We start from the raw sequence: 20,823 nt of genomic DNA, 5'->3' as shown, positions 1-20,823 counted from the left end.
TTCATAGAGATGTATGAAACATCAAATACTGTATGCAAGGTTTTCAAAAGGAATTGTGAAAATTGTCAAATTGGGACAAGCCCAGAACATGTGAAAATAGTCCGCAGAGACAGCTCCACACTCCCTCCAGCAAGAGAACATAACAATTAATCGAATCAAATTCTTCCAGCAGAAATCTCACCATACTTAAGCCTCCATACAATTTGTAGTTGAGGATTTATTTCCCAGAGTTGTAACCATACTTCTTCTGAAATGACTATATTGGCTTCTTTTTCCCCAAATAACGGTAAAAATCTTCTTTACCTGACACAAAGCATCCAAATGGAATAAATCCCTATTTTTAACTATGTTGTGCTTTTGTTTATTTGTACCCCTCAGGGACGTACTGTCAGCAAAGAGAAGTGGAAGCCATCACTGAGGGGGTGGAGGAGGATGAAGGCTGCTGCTGCTGCGAGCCGGGACACCTCCCTCACATCCTGTCCTTCAACGCAGCCTTCGGGCAGCGCTGGCTGGCCTGGGAGGTGCTGGTCACCAAGTACGTGCTGGAGGGCTACAGCATCACCGACAACAGCGCCGCCTCCATGCTGCAAGTGTTCGATCTGCGACGCATCCTCACCACCTACTATGTCAAGGTGACTGGGCTATGGTGTTTTTAGATTTATTAGGGCAAATCAAACTCCCTCCCAGGCTGCTAGATTATTTTATTTTATTTTATTTTATTTTATTTTATTTTATTTTATTTTATTTTATTTTATTTTATTTTATTTTATTTTATTTTATTTTATTTTATTTTATTTTATTTTATTATGAGTAAAACTAACTCAAATGTAAGCATAGAGATACAAAAGTACTTTAAAGGTAATTTAAGAGTCAGATTAAAAGGTCAAAGCTAAAAATCATTATAATAAAATGAAGTAAAAGATCTCAGGTCAAAGCCAGGTTAAGTTTGCTCTTAAAAATGTAATATTATTGTTTTCTGTTGGACTTAGTGGTGGTTTGGTTAAGCAGAGACTTTAGATTGACTGAAATGTGACTTTAAATCAGTGTTTGTCTCTATATGTTAGTCGTTTTTCTTTGTCTCATGACTATTTTCAACTCCCACGACTCAAAGGAAGAGCGCTACAGTTGACGGAGCGACGATTATAGATGATTATGGATGATAAAACTGCTCTGTCATTCTCTGCTCTCAGGGTATCGTCTACTATGTGATCGCCTCGCCTAAACTGGAAGAGTGGCTCGCTAACGAGACCATGAAGGACGGCCTGCGGGGGTGTGGTGAGAGGAACTACGTGGACCTGGACCCCACCTTCAACCCCAACATCGACGAGGACTACGACCATCGTCTGGCAGGAATCTCCAGAGACAGTTTCTGTGGTGTTTACCTGGGCTGGATCCAGTACTGCAATTCCCGGAGGACCAAGGTATAGTCTAACTGAGGATAAAACTATACTCGATCAGTTATGTATAAAATCTGCTATTTTTTTTAATGAATAATTGTAAAATATGTGATATTTAACTGGTTATTTTTGTAAAAAATATCTGTATAAAACAAGTTCTTTAAACTGTAAAGATAAAAAGTGATATTTGATGATTTGATGTTTGTATTTTAGCCGCTGGACAGTGAGAAGGACTCGTCTCTGGTGTTGCTCTGCTTCGGTCTGTGTGTGCTGGGAAGGAGAGCTCTCGGAACAGCTGCACATCATATGTCCAGGTTATTAAGTAACCTTTCTTACAATCGCCCAACCTGCAAAGAAGTCATAGTTTCTTTGCATATTCATTCCTTTAATAAATTGCAAATCTTTCCAAATTGACACCACATCACTGTGTTACAGTCACAGGAGTCAAATTCTGGAATTAATTTGACAATAAATCTGATTAAATAAGTTTAAATGTATTTGTTTTTCACATATTTCTTTCCCGATTTGTTTGAATAATATACAGGTGCATCTCAATCAATAAGAATATCATGGAAAAGTTCATTTATTTCAGTAATTCAACTCAAATAGTGAAATGTTTGTATTATATAAATTCAATATACACAGACTGAAGTCGTTTAAGTCTTTGGTTCTTTTAATTGTGATGATTTTGGCTCACATTTAACTTTATATAATACACAAGTTTCACTATTTGAGTTGACTTACTGAAATAAATGAACTTTCCCACGATATTCTAGTTTATTGAGTTTAGATTTGCTCTTCTGTGACATTGTAAATGTTTCATATTTGTTTATGTTAGTGATTATTCACATTAATATTTCACATTTAACTAAGAATGAAAGGATAAAATACATAAAGAGTACATAAAAAGATTAAGTCTTAGTTTCCTTTGTCACTTTCAAAAGAGTGAAACTATTTACTCTATACCAAACAAATAAGTGGATGCACATGTCTTTGATCGGCATTAAATACAGTAGTTTTCATCACTTTCTGAATTATTCTTGTGTCGTTGCTCTTCTCTTTCCATCGCAGTAACCTGGAGTCTTTCCTTTACGGACTTCATGCGTTATTTAAGGGAGATTTCCGCATCTCGTCGATACGAGACGAGTGGATCTTCGCAGACATGGAACTGCTCAGGAAAGTTGTGGTGCCTGGAATCCGAATGTCTCTCAAACTACACCAGGTGAGACCCCCTTTTCGTCCGGTCCCTCTGGAATTTCTGGGACAAAAAGGTCACCGTTCCTCTTTTTTGCGCATTTTCAGGACCACTTCACCTCCCCCGACGAGTACGACGAGCCAGCGGTTCTCTTCGAGGCCATCTCCTCTCACCAGCAGAACCTAGTCATCGCTCATGAGGGCGACCCCGCCTGGAGGAGCGCCGTACTGTCCAACGCGCAATCGCTGCTCGCCCTTCGCCACGTCCTCGACGAAGGCACCAACGAGTACAAAATCATCATGCTCAATCGACGATACCTCAGCTTCCGTGTCATCAAGGTGGGCACAAAAACACATTTTATGCATGCTATAATAAATCTATACAAAAGTTCATTAAATGAAAACATTAAATGAGAATTCGCCTCTTGTGCCACAGGTGAATAAAGAATGCGTCCGAGGTCTCTGGGCAGGGCAGCAGCAGGAGTTAGTGTTCCTGAGAAACAGAAACCCCGAGCGCGGGAGCATCCAGAACGCCAAGCAGGCGCTGCGCAACATGATCAACTCTTCATGCGACCAGCCCATCGGTTATCCCATCTACGTATCGCCGCTGACCACCTCCTACTGCAACTCGCACCCGCAGCTCGGACACATCCTGGGAGGCCCCATCAGCATCGGAAACATCCGCAACTTTGTCGTCAGCACCTGGCACAGGTTCGTCACTCGGGAGAGTCGAAAAATATGATTCAAAATGGTTCTAAATCTAAATGATTATGTTCTCAAATTAATTTCTTTGTTATGTGGAGCAAAGAAACCAGAAAATATTCACATTTAAGAAGCTGAAAAGGTTTCCTTTGCGGTGACATGGTCAAAATGTTTGAATTTGAATGTGTCCTCGTAGATTAAGAAAAGGCTGTGGTGCTGGCTGTAACAGTGGAGGCAACATAGAGGATCCAGATGCAGGCGGCCTGTCCTGCAGCAGTGCAAACGGGATGGCGGGCGACTCTCAGCAGAGCTCGATGTCACAGGGCGGGCTATCTGGACCTGCACCTCCTTACTCGTACCAGCCGCATCCTCTGGGTAAGAACCGCACTGAAAACAACAATACTGGACTTCTGTTTGGAAAAGATATTGGAATCAGTCAATTGTGTGATCACTAATTACCTTTTTAATGTGAGAAGGATCTTAAGTTGTTGTTGTTTTACAGCAGTTGGCAACTGTTAGGTTTCGTTACCTCCTTTTTTTCCTCCCAGAGAAGCTAAATTGGGACAAATATGATCCATTTTCGTACTTTTTGTCAGGACACTCAACCTACTTATGCTTTAACAAATCAAAGGACAGATAAAGGTCAGTTAACTCATCGTGTGTAGACTGTGTTCTTGTATACGTCACCTCTTTAGGACCTTTTACTGGCATTAACACCGAACGCTGTCAGGACCAGCGTTGATTGAGTGTTTATGATGGAGGGTGTGGGTTTTAGAGAGGCTGGAACGGGACACAACCATAAACAATATTATCGTCTCCTGTTACTGCTTCAGCACCTTCTCTGGCATCAACATTGTCAGGACCAGTAGTCCTCATGGAGACCAAATCCTGACGAACACCTGAAAAATTGAGGTGCATTATGGGGATCCAGTGTTTGGGCACTTGACCCACACTCAGACAAAAATCCATTATATTTATTCGACATCTTATGTCACTTTTGTCTTCCCTGTGTTCAGGCACCAGTCAAAGTTCCCAGTCGGTTCAGTCTGGTTTAGTCCGCCACTCCCCGGCCCGAGCCTCTGTCGCCAGCCAGTCGTCCTCTTACCGCTACAGCAGCAGCCGCCACTCGTCCCTCCGCACCTCCACAACAGGCCTGGAGCCGTGCCGACGCTCGTCCACCAGCCAGCTGTCCCTGCGCACGCTCCCCACCTCCCTGCAGCTGCGGCTGGGCTCCACCTCCGACCCCGCCTGCCCCACAGGCCCCGTCGGCCCCTCCGCCTCCCTGTCCAGCCACAGCATCCCTCCCTGCAAACGCCACACACTGGTGGGCCTCCTGGGCAACGACGGCCTGTGCAGCACCGTAACAGATCCTCTCAGCCAGCAGCATCACCACCACCACCACCACCACCACCATCACCACCCTCAGCAACACAACCCCACCGTCTCCACCGTGCGCAGAGACGACATCTCATACAGAGTGCAGGTTCGTTCGTCAGTGTGAACGTCAGCCCTCGTGTCTGTTCCGATGATAATTATTTTTCTGTGGATCGTCCAGATTGTGGACGTGAGTCAAGTGCTGGAGAACATCAACTTATCCAAAAGGAAGGAGCTGCAGTGGCCTGAGGAAACCGTGAGACTTAGGGCAGGACGGACCTGCTGGAGAGACTGGAGCCCTCTAGAGGGCATGGAAGGACATGTAAGTACTTTCTGAAGCCAGGGCCACACTGGATGTGTAAGCACCTCGTCTTGCTTTTCTTTTAGGGACAAGTGTTAACACAAACTGTCTCTGGAAGGATCTGCTCTCAGCTCCACCAGTATCTACAGTGACAGTGGCGGACGGTGAAGTTGTGAGGACCAGCCAAAATGTCCTCAATTGTGCAGCCTAGACAAAGCTTTGTCCCTAACCATAAGCAGTTAATGCCTTACCCTTACCTTAACCCAGGAGTGTGCAAACTTTTTTTTTAAAGAGGGCCAGATTTGATAATGTGAAGATTCCCAAGGCCCAGTTCTTTGCTTCTAATATGCCTTGGATTATATTGTTAATGGTTGTGTCCTATTTTTTTTTTGTCCTCTCTGACCCACTTCCTCCGTCATAAACGCCTCATAAATCGACCTGATGCGTCCCTGTCTTAAAGCTGCCTCCTTTGTCGCCCCCTGCAGGTGATTCACCGGTGGGTGCCTTGTAGCCGAGACCCAGCCAATCGCTCCCATATCGACAAGACCATCCTGCTGGTACAGGTGGAAGAAAAGCTAGTGCCCATTATTGAGACTGGGGTGATTGAGCTGGGTGCCGAGGTGTGAGCGCATGAGCAGGCACATCACACACACACACACACACACACACACAGCAAACTCTCTGGCTTTCAGCAGGAGCCTGCAGACAAACAGGAAACGGGAGACTCCCCCTCCTCCCTCCCTCCCTCCCTCCCTCCCCCGTTCATGATCACAGAGGGGGAAAGGAAGCCAGGGAAAAGTGCAAGCGGCAGAGCCTTTGTCCATCCAACATCGTTCACTGCATCCACACGTCTGCCTTTCTTCGCATCTCAGAAATGCTGCATGACAGTAAACAACAACTCTTAAGTTACTCCTTGCGACTGGTGATTAATTTCTATGCATTTCATCGGACATTTTCTTGGCAGTTACGACAGAGATGAATTGTAAAGAGCTTTTGGAGAGTTTCTTTGTGTGTGTGTTTTTGTTTGTCCTTTAAATACTTTGCCAAATAAGCCTGGTGTTGATTCTCTGGCCATGGTTTTCTACATGTGAAAGCTTTTATTTTCGCTGCCATGACGACAGAGGAAGCTGCAATGCAGAAAGAGACTTAAGTCGAGGACTCGACTGTGCTGTGCTCGGCAGACTCCTCCATTGTCGTCATTCCGTTTGGTTTCATTTTGACATTTGCAAGATTACGCAAAGACAGAAAAATACTTGCACTACAATTTTTTTGTTGTTGTTTAATTTACAGTGATGCACTACAATCTTTAAATAATATCACTTTTTATTTATTACAGACTCTGGCCATGGTTACTGATGCCTTGGGAATGAAAATAATGCAATCATCATTCTGTTTTCAGCCATTTTTATTTTACTATTTTATGTTTGATAAACTTGAAAATAACTTTTTACTGTATATGATTATATCTCTATGTAATATATATATATATATATTTACACAAATATATATATAATGTAAATGTATAAAAATATTTTGTTTTCAATATTTATTACTGTGAACATGGTATTTACACTATGTTAGATCTTTTTTCTTTTTTTTTTTCCATTTTTTGGACAAAGGTTAATGTATTAAGGACCATGGTTGAAAATAAGATGCCAGATTTTTGATGGATTGTTTCACTATTTAACTTAATTCTTTTCTATATGGAGAAATAAAAGTTTGATTTATTGCTGACAACTTTAAGTCACCTCATGTGGTCGTTTATTTTTATTTTTTTATTCTTTTGAGGTCAGATGTTACTTCAGCGTTCGCTTTTAGCAGGTGAAGTGGACACTGAGTCATCAGCAGTGACTTTATTTGAACGCACAAAGACGTCGCATGACCTCCAAGCTTTAAAATGAAACTTGTGACCAGCAGGTGCAGTGACGAGGTGATTTTGCCCTATTTAATAGGTTTGTAGCTGAGAAAAATCATGTGACTCTTCTATACTGTGTACTGTACCTCTTAAACTTTACAGCCACTGAAGACACTGCAGTTTGACGTGTTAAATTGTTCACCTAATCTATGTCATTTGGTTTAAGCAAAATTTACAAAAAATGCACAAATCCACAGCACCACAAAATACATACATAAGTATACAGTTGAATCAACACCATTCAATATTCATTGTTGTGTCAGACTGAGTTACATTAACTAGTTGTCCCTTATGACTTGTACACACTGGTATTTTAATATCAGAATATGAAATACTTCATAATCCTAAACTGATTCCCTAAATTAATCCCTCTGGGAAATTTGGTTGTCTTTACATATACTCCAACTAAGAATAGAAAAAAACTCCTTTTTTTCTTTTTGGAATATATTTAGGATTATATATAATAGAAAGTTTACACCTGTGTCACTGTGTGAACTGTTTGTTTTCCAAAATAAAAGAGCAGTGGCAGGAAGAACATTGTTTACATTAGATTAGATAAGGTTTGACTTTATTGATGCAATATTGGCAAAACTCACTTGTTACAGCAGGTTAAAAAAATGGGTTAGAGATAACAAGTGACAAATTAGGATTAGAGTAAGTGATAAAATAAATCTACAAATGCAGAATATAATTTGAATAAGCCATACAAAAGGGTAAAGAGCAGGAATATGGAAGTATTATGAGAAAGTATCCAAGATATTATAATTAAAAACATTACCAGTATTCTGAACGGTAATAGTGTATAAATATGCGGTACTTTTTAATCCAATGTAACTTCACACCTCTACTTTATTTCATCTCAAAGTCAAATATTTTACATTTGTCTTCACTACATTCCCCTACATGTCCTTCCTGTCCCTTGAAAACCATGTACGGTACAAGGGTCATATGAAAAAAGGAAATGGAAACAGAATAATGAAATTAGTAAGAAATAATATTACAAATGCAAAAAATTTTAATAGAATAATCAATACTGTAAAAGTGAAAAATCTCAAGAAAGTATTATTAAAAGCATTAAAAGTAATAAATATCTACAAAGTATTTTTCTAGTTTTGATGGAACAAAACAAAAACAAACAGGAGAAATTCAGGAATATTGACATTGTGGTATCAACACGTAATTAAGGGATCCGAGGGAAATAGGAGGTGTTTTCCACGAAACCATCATAATCCACAGGATTTAATCTAGTTTCCTCTATTATCGATAAACAAACAGGTTCTGACATGTGACTGCTTTTCTGTTTACAATTAGGCCACACCCCCACGCCCTTTGATTGGCTGTTCTCCGGAACATTCCTCAGCGTTTTTTTTTTCCCGACGTCACATACAGTATATCAAACGTCCCGCCGCTGCTGCTGCTCCAGTGTGTGTGTGTGTGTGTGTGAATGTGAATGTAGCTGACCGCTGGCTTTCTCCCTACTGCTGACTCATAACTAAGGAATAAAGGTAAAGAAACAAACATCGAAACTCTTAGTCTCAGTGTTGATCACATTTTGACTGAACAGAAGTTAAATAACAGCTTTTCTGTCACTGCCGTGTTCTCTGTTTAGAGCTGTTTTGCTGTTAGCTTGTTGTTTTTGCGCTACGAGCTAGCACGGTTTTATCATTGTCATGTGACTTTAAACCGTCAGGTGGGAAAACTGTTTGTACACGTATATCTGTAGCTCTCTCTTTATGTATATATATAAAAAGATACTTAAAATATATCATATGTATCGTATAATATATGTCAAAATTAAGCTTTCACACAAATTAATTTAATCTTCTCAGGACTAACATTTGTTTTCCATGCATGTGTATGTGGTTTGTCATTAAAGTACCTTTTATTTATTTATTTGAAATTATATATAAAAATGTATTAAATGAAAACGGATATAACAAAACAGTACAACGGGCGGGGTCATCGCACATTTGCATGATAAAGCTTCATATATTTATAAATGAAAATTCAGTACAAAAATTGTGTTTATGTATATTCACAGTATGAAAAGTGATTATCTGCAGCTAAATAATGTAAATTCATAATGCCAGTTCTCAATATGTATAATTTAATGCTTATTTCTTTTTATTTATGTATTATTTCTAATCTTAGGGGAATAGTAGAACTCAAACTGGATTTATGGATATTTCAATTGACAGTTCATCTATGTTTCAGTCTTGTGTTGTTTATGTTTGTCAAAGTTTCATACAGTTTTACAGTTTGTTACAGTTACAGTTGTACAATTTTTCTTAATTTAATCTGAATCTAAAAGAAATACATCACACATAGCTGTAATAATACATTTTTAAACTATGTATGTGTGTGTACATATATATATATATATATACATATAGGGTTTAATGCTCAAGTGTATGTTTTGTGTGCCAGTCAGTAAATCTAACCATTCACTCATCTATAATCTATCAAATGTCAATGCAAAGAGTGGTCTGATTTAGTGGTCATCCCTACAGGAGGTGAGGCGATGTGTCGGCCAGTCGTCTTTGCTCTGCTCGGCCTCAGTCTCGGGCTGGTAAACGCATTTATTTCTCAGCAGACAACAGATGAGAAACACTGGGTGGTTATTGTGGCAGGATCCAACGGCTGGTACAACTACAGACACCAGGTGAGAAGTGTTAACCACACGTGATGCATGAAGTCGCTGCCTGTGTTACTTTACCTTTACTGGACTGTTGGTAGACCATTTCACAATTTTAATGTTTTACTATTTTACCCTTTTCCCTTAATTCTCTTTTTACCTTGTAAAGCACTTGGTCAACCCTGATTTTTTTTTTTACTAGTCAGTACTTTAAGCAATTTCTACCAAAATCTCTTTCATTTCTCATCCAAACAACACCAGCATTACTAATGCTCACACTGGTGCTCTTGGTAAGTCACCTTCCAAGCGAATATTTGGACAGTTATGTGATTAATGGACAGACAGACAGATGTTCCTTGAATTAACAGAGAGATGTGCTATTGTTTGTCATAAAATCCTCTTCACACACAGAAAAGTCACTTCTCCTTTACATTACATTTAGCAGACGCTTTTATCCAAAGCGATTTACAATGGAATTGAGTACAATCAGCCAGGGGTGGAGTCGAACTTGCGACCATGATGTCTTTCGCAAAGAGGGTACCGGTCTTAACCACTGAGCCACTCCCCCCCCTTTCCCAGTGCATGAGTTTATTTCAGCCTCATCCAATCAAATCTCTTGCACTTTCAGGCCGATGCTTGCCATGCCTACCAGATCGTCCACAAAAATGGCATCCCTGACGAGCAGATAGTGGTTATGATGTACGATGACTTGGCTCAGAATGAAGAGTGAGTTATTTTTTTGTTTTTATGAAACAGTTCTCTGACACACTGGGTTTTTTTCTTACTGCTTTTAACCTCTTTCCTCTTAAATACCGAGTTAGTCAGTTATTGACCTCTTCCCACAATAGATGAAGCCTCTTCACACACAGAAAAGTCACTTCCCCTTTCACAGTGCACGAGACAGCTCAACATTGTCTCATGTCTCATTGTCTCATTGTCTCATTGTCAACAACAAAAGCTCACTTTTTTTTTTTTTTTTACTATTATATGTCTTTGTTATATATTTTAAGTATTGGATATATAAACACAAGATAAACAGCAAATTAGAGCAAATATTTCAAAAGCTTAAACGAGAGAATGTATCACATTTATTCTTAGTAAAGGTTTCCTCACTATAATAATGACGATGGGTTTTCATTGGGTCAAAGCATTAAAATAGACATTGTGTACAGTGGAGCCAAAATATATCATTTAATTGATTAGCTGATAATGAAGTCATTAATAGTTATAATTATATTTTGGTAGCAGAAATTACGTAGTCAGTTCTGTTGACAAACATTTCTTGATCAGGATTGTTCAGAAAAAGAGTTGTCAGATAATCTGTCATGTAAATATTATATCGCTGTTCTATATGTAAACCACATTAGCGTAATCTCACATACAGTACATGTTGCATACTGTGTTGCGTGTCTCATGTTGCTGTGGCATGTCGGATGTCGACCTTGTGTCAGAATCTGCCAGAGCAGCAGCACTGTAAACTGTAAACAGTGAAACAGCCACTGAGTGGAGTCACAAGAAACTAATATTAGTTGCTTCTTCAGACTCTGACTCATTGTAATGTAACTGACATGGCGTCTGGTTAGAGGAGCCACAGTGAAATCAGATCCATCCGTTTCAGACTCTTGTTATTGTCAGGTTCAGTGTTGATTTGTCAATAAGTGGCCCCCCAATTTCTTTATATCCTGAGCTTTCGTGCATTAAAATTTGGTTAATTGTATGAAAACATTACTTGTGTATCTGCATTGAAACTGTATTTGCTTTAAGAGGCAGACTCAGGTTGCTTTGTAGATTTATTTTGCAGGCTGAAGTCATGTCATTACATTACAGACATGATAAAGCTTATTTATAAAAAACATATGATTAATTTAAAGCTGAAACTCACATTCAATCTGTGTTGTTTATAGATTGATTTCAATTTTGGTTTGTAAAAAAATGCCAATTATCAGAGACAAAACTGGCAACTGGTAGTTACTCAATGAGTCTCCCAAAAAAGTGACACAATACGGTCACCATCATGACTTATTCAAGCTGCAGATGACTTTAATAGTAATAATAACTCTTGATAGGTTGAGGAATATAATTATTAACTGTCTACTCTGTTTATTTGATTCATGTCTTTGAGGTCAATTGTGTAAAATTGAGATGAATTTGTTACCATTTGAAAGGAATTATTTGATCATATTTTATTATTACAATAAAATATGTAATATATAAAAGTTTTATAAGTGTACAGTTGTTGTTTTTCATTACCCCAGACTGAGCTTGGAATAACTACTGTATATCAGACCGCCATTTTGGACCTCCATGTTTTACAAAACCCAAATTTGGACAAGCTAAATATCATTTGAGTTTTGTTGCTAGCTTAAGGCTGCATAGGTTCTCCAACACATTTAGAAGAGAAGTGTGAAGTGAGAGGGATATTCAGCTGCAAATTCTACACACTGTATATACTTTAACACAATGTAGGTCAAGTGGAAGGGAAACAACTTCATGCAACATTGATTGTTTCATATCCTGATCGCACGCCTGTATGGCTGCTGTCATTTATTAACAGGTGTAGTGGTTAATAAACAACTTGTGTTTTAACAAGGCAATATTACAGTTTTTATATATACTCGTGTCCACTATAACTGATGGCAGAAGCTTTTACCAGGATTTTATCCACTAAGAACCTGGGTGCTTTTGAAAAAAAGTGATTATTCAGCAAAAAATTTAAAAATGCTTGTGTTGTGAAACCTTTGTCCTCGTCATCTGACCAGCGAGTCATGCATCTGGTACTCTGTCTTCATAAAGAGTGTTTTGTCAGCCATTTACACTTCCTCCTGTAAGTCTGAGTCATTGTATTGTTTTCAGGAACCCCACTCCAGGGATAGTGATCAACAGGCCCAATGGTACCGATGTGTACAAGGGAGTTCCTAAAGATTACACAGGGGACGTGAGTGCCAGCATATGTATATAAGAGTGTAAACCAAAGCTGTACATGCAGTCTTTTATTTTAAATGAAAACATGAGGATTTCTAATTGGGTTTTGTTTGTTTTTTTTTTTCCGTTGTAGGATGTGACCCCAGAAAACTTCCTGGCGGTGTTGAAGGGCGACTCCTCAAATATCAAAGGTGGATCAGGAAAAGTGTTGAAGAGGCAAGTGATTAGAGGTGGATCACTCGGTACGGTTACATACACAGTTTAATCAAGCTAAGGCTGTAGTCCGACTTAGAAGTGCAATTGGACAACTTGTAGAGTCCGAGTATACATGCAGAGGAGAAAATCTCACGAGACTAGCTCGATTTTAATCTGACTAACGTGTTTACATAACATTAAGAAAAAGTAATTGTTGTCTTAGTCCGACTAAAATCAGACTTTTAACATGCATGTAAACACACTGACTGAATCTGGCACTGGGTGGTTCATCAGGTTTGTTTGTTTTACTCACCTTGTCCTCTTTGTCTCGGCAGTGGTCCCAATGATCATGTATTTGTGTACTTCACCGACCACGGAGCACCTGGTATTCTGGCTTTTCCCGACGATGATGTGAGCCTCTTTTTACTTTGTTATATCTAAAGGTTTCCTCATGACATGTCTTTACTGGAACCAACTTTCCCCAAGTTGTTCAGCTTGTTTTGTCAGATCAGATCAGACATGCAACTATCTGATAGAGCTACAAAAAGTGTGAGGTCATAGACAAAGAACTTTTCTCACAAGATTCTTATTAACATCATATGTAAAGGCTGGTTATCATATAAAATATTTTTAGTCAATTGATTTTAAGTGATTTTACAAAGATGACCACTGAATTTCCTTTTCAAAGCCTTGAGTTTTGTAATTTGGCCAGTGCCGTTTTGACATTTTGGCAGAACCAGTAGTTCACAGACGTTACCCGTCAGTCACACTGGTGTCCAGTGCACTCATATGTGCTGTGCTTTGTCTTTTATTACTCCTAAACAGGAACATAATATACAAAATGAACATTAGTTTCTATTGAAGAGGAGCTGAAACTGCTTGCGACCATTAACTCCTCAGGAATATGTTATAAATAAAGAAAGATCAAGTTAGATGAAAAGACGACATCCTGGACAGCAGCTTTAAAGTTTAATCTAGTCCCATTGTCAGGATTCAACATTTTATTTTACAACATCCTCAGTCATCCTTTAACATTTTTGTGTTAGAGCAGCTTAGCATCGTCTTAGATCCTTGTATTCAATCAACAAAAGAAGCCAAAGTTCTCAAATGTTGACATCTTAAGTTAAAACGAAAGTATTATATACAACATATTTTGTTCCATATCATAAATGTATAATTGATTGCTTTCCAGATCTTTTCATATGTGGTCAGTTTCTTGACCTGTTACTGGGCTTCATTAGTAGCAATGACTACTATAATGTTATAACTCCAACTGTGTATGTGTCTGTTTATAAAGTCGACTTTCTCTCCCTCCAGCTCAATGTTGAAGATCTCCAAAAAACCATCAAATACATGTACGATAATAAGAAATACAAAAAGGTTTGTGGATACAAAACTATCAGATGATCATGACTCACTGTAGCTGAGGTGATCGTAGCACTTGTTTTTGTTCCTCTTTTCCACAACCGCCCCTCTCTAACACACACACTCATATCTGGATATTGACAGATGGTGTTCTACATTGAGGCGTGTGAGTCTGGGTCAATGATGAAGGACCTGCCTGCTGACATTGACGGTGAGTTTGAACTTCCAACTCACCTGATTCACTTTCCTGGAAAAGCAAGCGATAACCAACCCGCACGGATCAATAAAATCTTTCTGTCAATGAACAATCCTTGATAACATAAAATGATCTCATTTCCGTCACTTAGTTCTGACTTTCTGATCAGTTGATTTATTTTGCCCAAAACAGAAATGACAAATGATAAAAGAACAGAGTGGAGGGAGAGGCAGAAAGTCCATTAACTGAAGCCTTTTAATATAGTACTTTAATAATATAGTACAAGCACAGAGGTAAGAAAATAGGGGCATTCTAAAAAGGTAGTAATGAATGGATTTTTTTCCAACCAATTTCAATAGTTGCTGTAATTCATATCCAGATTTAGGGTTTAGGGTAGGTAGAGGGCTGTGGCCGTCTACATTTGTTTCTCCACGTGTGATGTGGCGAAAGCTGCTCATTCAGCGATATACAGTTTCTGTCCCATTTCTGCCAATATCTGTTTTTTCATCCAAACACCACCAACATCAGCACTGCACACACACTGGTGCTGTTTGAATCCTGACGGAAAGTCAGACTGATGTTTCTTGATGATCTGCTGACTGACGAGTTTAATAGCAACGGACCATTGAGTTTGCTTTAAAATAACTCTTAAACTGCACAGGAATATTACCTTTACCTGAAACATTCCATAAATAAAAACACTAATGTCATAAATGGTGATGATCTGTAGTTTTCTTAAATAGGAGCAGATGATCCATGAGGCTCTGATTGGTTTGCAGTGAAACTATTAGAGTATGAAAGAGCAGTTTTAATAAATGAAACAAGTAGAGACAGAAACCCTGTGACAGGCTGGTTCAGAGAGGACTCAGAGGCCTTTTAACAGTCTTTATTAGCACTCTTTAGCAAAACACAAGACAAAGATCCTCTTACTGAGGGAAAACAAAGCAAGGCTATGAAAGATTATAACAAATGGGGAACGCAGCGTGACTATGAATGGGAAACAAAAACAATCACTCCGAAGAGGAAACGAACTCAGACTATGGTTAACACCTAAAACTCAAACCTGTAAACTCTCCAAACGGAGGAAAACAAAGCTCTAAACACTCCAAACGGAATCTAACTCAAAAGCACAATCCTATTGATGGCGATCTTTAACCGAGAATGTGGTCGAAAACAAAACGCAATCTATCAAACAAACAAAAAATAAATCACAATCCTAGTGATTGGAGTTCCTAAAATGGCTGTGAAAATGTATAAACAGAAATCTCTCCCAAGGAGGAAAACAAAAGGGCTATAAATCTTAACTAAGGTATCAGCAGAAAGGCTACGATAAGAAAACTTACAAACAAAAACGTCACTCACTAAGAGGATCGGAAACTTGTGGATTCCTTGACAAAACTGTGGCTGTGACGAAGCGCTCTGGTGATCTGGCATGAACGAAACACACTGACACTGAAATAAGGAAACAGAGAGTTTTTAAAAGTTCCCATGAATCCCTTAATTATGAGCAGGTGTGTGTAATCAGGACCGGGCGGGGCGGATTGACACCCTGCCTTCGTTCCCTTTTTTTTTTTTAACTCAATTTGTTATGAACGGAGCGAGTCAGTGAATGTGTGGACTTTCTCTTCTCACTTGTGTCATGTGATAAACAAAACAGACATGGAACGGAGTTCTTGCTTTCTCCTTATTATATTATGCATTATAATCACTTTATGTTTTTAACTTTACAGCTCTGAGAGGCTAATTCAATGTAAGTGTGTAAAATGGAGGAGAAATTATTCTTTTTGATTTCTTCCACATTTGCTTGCCTTTTATGAATTCATTAATATATTTTTACATCCCCCCTTTTTTTACACCACACATTAAAGTCTTTTTAAATTGCGTTTGTCTCTTGATGAGCTCACAAACTGCTTCATACGATGTTAATACGTATGTCGTTCAGACCAAACGTGGGGGTCTCTGCCAGAAAATTCCAATCTGTCGCTGCCAAGTTATTAGACTGACTCGCGCGAGAATGTCTGTGTGTTTTGCAGTGTACGCCACCACAGCAGCCAACTCTCACGAGTCGTCTTACGCCTGTTACTATGACGAGAAGAGGGATACATACCTGGGCGACTGGTACAGTGTTAACTGGCTGGAAGACTCTGATGTGGTGGGTGATGTTTTTCCCTGCTGTGTCCAAGTCATAACATTTAATCTGAATATTGTTACCTAAAAGACTGTGTTTAAGTTGCGTCATATTTTCCCTCTTCATGAATAGAGTGATTTTAAATTCTTTTGAAATATTAATATAAATAGCCAACACAGTTTCCTCTGGAAACAAATATTAGAACGTTTTAGACATTTTAACCTGTCGTCTATTGCATAATACAGCTTAAACTCTCTTACACTGGTGAGTTTTAATCAGGACAAGAGAGACTCGGTTCTTGCACCTGGTGACAAAAATATGTGGTAACAACCAAACACCTGTGAGCCTGTGGTTCTATAAACATAGATATTTAAATTGAAAAGGGAACCAAAAATGTGACTTATGAGAAATGTTGAATGGTAAATCAGTGTGTGATTTTTTTTTTTCTGTATATTCTCTGCCCCGTTTTCAGGAGGACTTGTCCAAAGAGACTTTGCTGAAGCAGTTCAAGATCGTGAAGAGCCTCACAAACACCAGCCACGTGCAGCAGTTTGGAAACAAGGTGGGACAAAACACAAGCATCAACAATATTGAGGAGAAAGTGTTCATTTAAATAGCGCTTTATAGCACCCATAAGGTACCCAATGTGCTTTACATAACAACAGGAAGTAGCAAAACATACAGTAAAAAAACAAAAAAAAATGTAAGAGCTACTAGGTAGTAAAAGCCATTTTAAATTAATTTGGAGTTTAGATTTAAAAAGTGCACTAACCCTGTACCAAAGTTTTGGAGTTGCAACAGAAAAAGAAACAATCATCATTTTACATTAAAGTACAGTTGCAATATATGCTAATGGTAATAATAATATCGACTTATTTTTGGTAGTAATAGGTTTGTCATAACAATGGAAACAATGTTGGATAAAGTTTGTGGATGAAAATTGAAGAAACCAGTTTGCCGTGGGTTTAAATTTCCAAAAACATCAAACACTTCTGGGACAAAACGTTTAATAGCAATTATCTGTCATGTCTGTCCTGTGCTATTGTCCAGCCCTAACATTACTTTAAAAAACATCATAGTATTATTATAATACAGTATCATTTCTTTAGTTAGAATTGGAAATAAGATGGTATAATTCTAACGTTACCCTGCTGCAACTGAAATGTGAAGTGTCAGCCATTTTATTTCCATATCAAATGTCGAAGGGACATTGTGTGTGTTTCCTGCCCTCGTTCACTTAGTCACCTTTTTTTCTATCCTCTCCTCTTCAGGCACTGGCTCACATGAAGGTGGTGGAGTTTCAGGGAGAACACAGCGCCAACAGCCGTCCTGTTCCTCCAATGACCCTGCAGCCAGTTAAGAATCCAGATCTGACTCCAAGCCCTGATGTTCCCCTGGCCATCATGAAGAGGAAACTCATGGCCTCCAATGACATCAGAGTTGCACGGGACATGCTGGCGGAGATTAGCGCCCACCTCAAGGTAAATGGCGACAAAGTTTTAATCTCTCAGGAAATCTGTGGACGACCAAGTCCAAGTCGTAAAAATCTGATTTACCATAAAGATTCAATTTACCGTTCCCGTGTTGTCTCACTCTGCGTGAACATGTGTGTTTGTTTGTTCAGGTGAGGGAGATGCTGGCTGACACAATGCGTCAAATTGTGGAGAAGGTGACCGGCAGTAAACTCAAGGCAGAGGTGGTTTTAAACGAAAGAGCCGAACTGTCCATGCATCAGTGCTACAAGTTTGCGGTCAGACATTACAAACGCGCCTGCTTCAACTGGCATGAAACTAAGGTAGAGCGTTAAAAACACTCCCACCACTGTTTTCATAATCAATGAAAATGTCGATTGATGTTCTGCAAACCTGAAAATAATGACGTTCCCAAATGTCTCATTTTGATTGATTTTTCATGTATATGGAGCAAAGAAATTGGAAAATATCTACATTTAAATCAATAATAGTTTGGCGATTAATGAAACTGAAAGTGCATGTGGTTTCTGTAACAGTGAATTCATGTGCAGCTGTTGGTTGAAACTAAGTCACATGTTGAGAGTTGGGGTTCTAATTTTAAAGAGGAAACACCAGACCTGTTTCACATTCTTGTTATAAATATATGGTTGACCTCTTCCTCTTCCCATTTTGGCTGACAGTTAGAAGTAAAAGCAGAATATGCTTAATTTCCTACATTCATTGTACAGTATATCACTCTGCCTTTTTCCACAGTTGCCATTTTGATATGTTTTCACTGATCACATTAGCAGTGACTCTGTTTAGTTCAAGCTAAAGGTACAGGGTGTAAAATTAAGCAGCATTATTTAGTGACTTGACAGCTGAATGTGTGTTGGAGAGTAGCCTTCAGTTGGCATCAAACTCAAAACAAATGTTTTCTTTGTCTATTGTGGGCTACTGTAAAAACTTGGTGCTCCAAAATCTCCAACCCAGCCCCTGATATAATCATAAAAGGCTCAATCTGGGGTAATGAATTTGAATAGGTGAATCATTGCAGCCTTACACCTCTATATCAGTTTGTATAAACCTTTGAGCTGTCAATGCCATACTTTATTTTTATCTTTTGTCTTCCTCATATTCAAACTCACACAACCGGTTCTACTGAGGTTCTCAAAACTGTGACAGTTGCAGCAACAGCGGGTGTCTACGATACAAGATTTAGAGTAAAAACGTGCCTTCTGTTGTGAAAAAAATATCAACAAAACTATTTGTAGAGCCGAGTATACTCTAACTATACTATAACTCTAAAATGGGATGAGACACTGAATGACTGACCAGAGAAGTTATTAAAAATACTTGTATATGTGTTTTTAAATCTTAATTAAGTACTTTTATGCAGCTGGGTTTCAGTATTGTCTTTTTTTCTGGTAAATGTGTTGACATTTCAGGTGCCGCATACAGTATAATACAGGGGGGAATGTACACCACATTTACTGTATAAAAGTCCCAGACTGTAATGACATGTGCTGCCCTCTTGTGTTGTGTTTCAGTATGAATACGCTCTGAGACACCTGTTCGCTCTGGTGAACCTGTGTGAGAGAGGATACCCTGTAGTGAGGTATGTTCTACATCACTCTTCATTCATTCAAACCCCAGTTGTTACATTTTAAATATTTACTGTCATCATCACTAATCATCATAAGAATCAGCATAAGAAGTGGCCTGAGAGCAGAGTGAGGGAGTGGGGGAGAGCAGCGGTGCAAAGCCACACAGTGACAGCTTCAGTGTTTATAAAAGGGGGAGGAGTCTGGAACAACGAGCCTCGCTGCGATTGGACAACACTGTGACAAAAGAGCGTACCAGTGATGGAAGAAAGGCAGTGGCAAAATTTGACCAAAGAGATAATAGATATACTAGTTTTTATCACAACGTATATAATTTCAATACTTTACTCTAAACTGTGAAGGTTTGCACCTGGGACAATAAAAAAAAAAAAGAGGTTCAAGGGATTATTTTTGCTTTAGTGTCCAATTTATATTTCTTCCGTATTTTCTCACACTTAGTTATGGGGATAATATGAAAAGTGCTCTATAATCCTGACCAAAAATAATTGCAGTTCACGATATAATTGTAATAATTGTGAAAATAATTGTTTTTACATTTTTAAACGGACAAGGCTTTCTTTCCGCACACATATTTGGTTATGGAAATATGGACCAAACAAATAAATGTGACCAAAACAAATATGAAAATGTTTCAAAATGGGCTGTAGTTTTCCAAAAAACATAACATTTTTAACCCACACAAATGATAGCAGAAATATTTACCCTAACCCAATTCAGGTAAAGACAGTCTTAGTGCGATGACAATAAAGGCATTTTATTCTAGTGTTCATTAGAATCCCTTTACTTTTGTTTGAGTGACTTTTAATGAAAACTACAGTATTGCTGAACTGTGTTACACCATTTCTGATCTTTTTTGGGGATGGTTTACTTTGTATCTTTACCTTTTTTGTGCAAAATTGAAATGTTCTTATATTTCTCTCCACAGTATCCTGGAGGCCATGGACTCTGTGTGTCATTTCAACTACTGAAAGGTTTTCTGTTAATCTCTGAGGTCTCGAATTCGGCTGCTGCCTCCTCATGAAAAGGCTTTTTGGAGAATACGTCGTTTTCATTGCACTGTTTAGGAATCAGGCTGACACAGAGTGAATGGGATTGTTTCATCAACACACTTTAACACTTAAATCTGTGATGGTTTTTTTTTTTATTTTCTGATTTTACTGAGAATTTTTAAGTGTGTTATCGTATGGATTGCACTTTCGCTTTCAATGTTTTTTTGATTTTTAAGTACATTTTTAAGTACACATGATAAACAGTTTAGAATATTGAATTTGTGCAAATGTGTCTTCTGCTTTTAGCTTTATCTGTGGTTTGAATGAATGATTGATTTTTTTTAAAGGACACCACGAAACACTGAATGTTGAAGCACGAAGACTGTTATGATAAGAACCTTGAAATAAAATCTGATGGACCAAAAACACTTGTA

At 38.6% G+C, this 20,823-nt stretch overlaps 2 protein-coding genes across 2 annotated transcripts in view; both read left to right on the top strand.

The window, feature by feature from the left end:
- The window catches only part of pcnx1 (pecanex 1), a 36,688-nt gene extending 29,977 nt beyond the window's left edge, over positions 1-6,711 (top strand). The window contains exons 27-36 of the mRNA XM_058614989.1: positions 379-632; positions 1,191-1,421; positions 1,611-1,711; positions 2,469-2,619; positions 2,700-2,930; positions 3,028-3,302; positions 3,490-3,668; positions 4,310-4,776; positions 4,849-4,989; positions 5,454-6,711. Of these exons, the coding sequence (XP_058470972.1) occupies positions 379-632; positions 1,191-1,421; positions 1,611-1,711; positions 2,469-2,619; positions 2,700-2,930; positions 3,028-3,302; positions 3,490-3,668; positions 4,310-4,776; positions 4,849-4,989; positions 5,454-5,594 (2,171 nt within the window). The 3' untranslated portion in view covers positions 5,595-6,711. The remainder of the gene's footprint in view (positions 1-378; positions 633-1,190; positions 1,422-1,610; positions 1,712-2,468; positions 2,620-2,699; positions 2,931-3,027; positions 3,303-3,489; positions 3,669-4,309; positions 4,777-4,848; positions 4,990-5,453) is intronic.
- A 1,550-nt stretch (positions 6,712-8,261) lies between these two features.
- lgmn (legumain) lies at positions 8,262-20,817 on the top strand. The gene is made up of 14 exons (XM_058616112.1): positions 8,262-8,388; positions 9,394-9,545; positions 10,147-10,244; positions 12,372-12,453; positions 12,574-12,656; positions 12,971-13,046; positions 13,953-14,015; positions 14,145-14,211; positions 16,230-16,348; positions 16,797-16,886; positions 17,596-17,805; positions 17,949-18,119; positions 19,326-19,393; positions 20,326-20,817. Exons 2-14 carry the CDS (start codon positions 9,405-9,407, stop codon positions 20,366-20,368), a joined length of 1,311 nt encoding a protein of 436 aa, XP_058472095.1. The 5' UTR covers positions 8,262-8,388; positions 9,394-9,404; the 3' UTR covers positions 20,369-20,817.
- Positions 20,818-20,823: the final 6 nt, after the last annotated feature.

This window comes from Solea solea, chromosome 18, assembly GCF_958295425.1.
Source record: "Solea solea chromosome 18, fSolSol10.1, whole genome shotgun sequence".
Classification (NCBI taxonomy): domain Eukaryota; kingdom Metazoa; phylum Chordata; class Actinopteri; order Pleuronectiformes; family Soleidae; genus Solea; species Solea solea.
This window is presented reverse-complemented; position numbering and strand designations above follow the sequence as displayed.

What these genes read in the sequence shown, in the direction of transcription:
- lgmn (XM_058616112.1), top strand. Translation starts at nt 9,405, where the DNA reads ATGTGTCGGCCAGTCGTCTTTGCTCTGCTCGGCCTCAGTCTCGGGCTG. An exon ending in GGTACAACTACAGACACCAG is followed by an intron (nt 9,546 to 10,146) that starts GTGAGAAGTGTT and finishes TTGCACTTTCAG; the next exon opens with GCCGATGCTTGCCATGCCTA. An exon ending in ATAATAAGAAATACAAAAAG is followed by an intron (nt 14,016 to 14,144) that starts GTTTGTGGATAC and finishes GGATATTGACAG; the next exon opens with ATGGTGTTCTACATTGAGGC.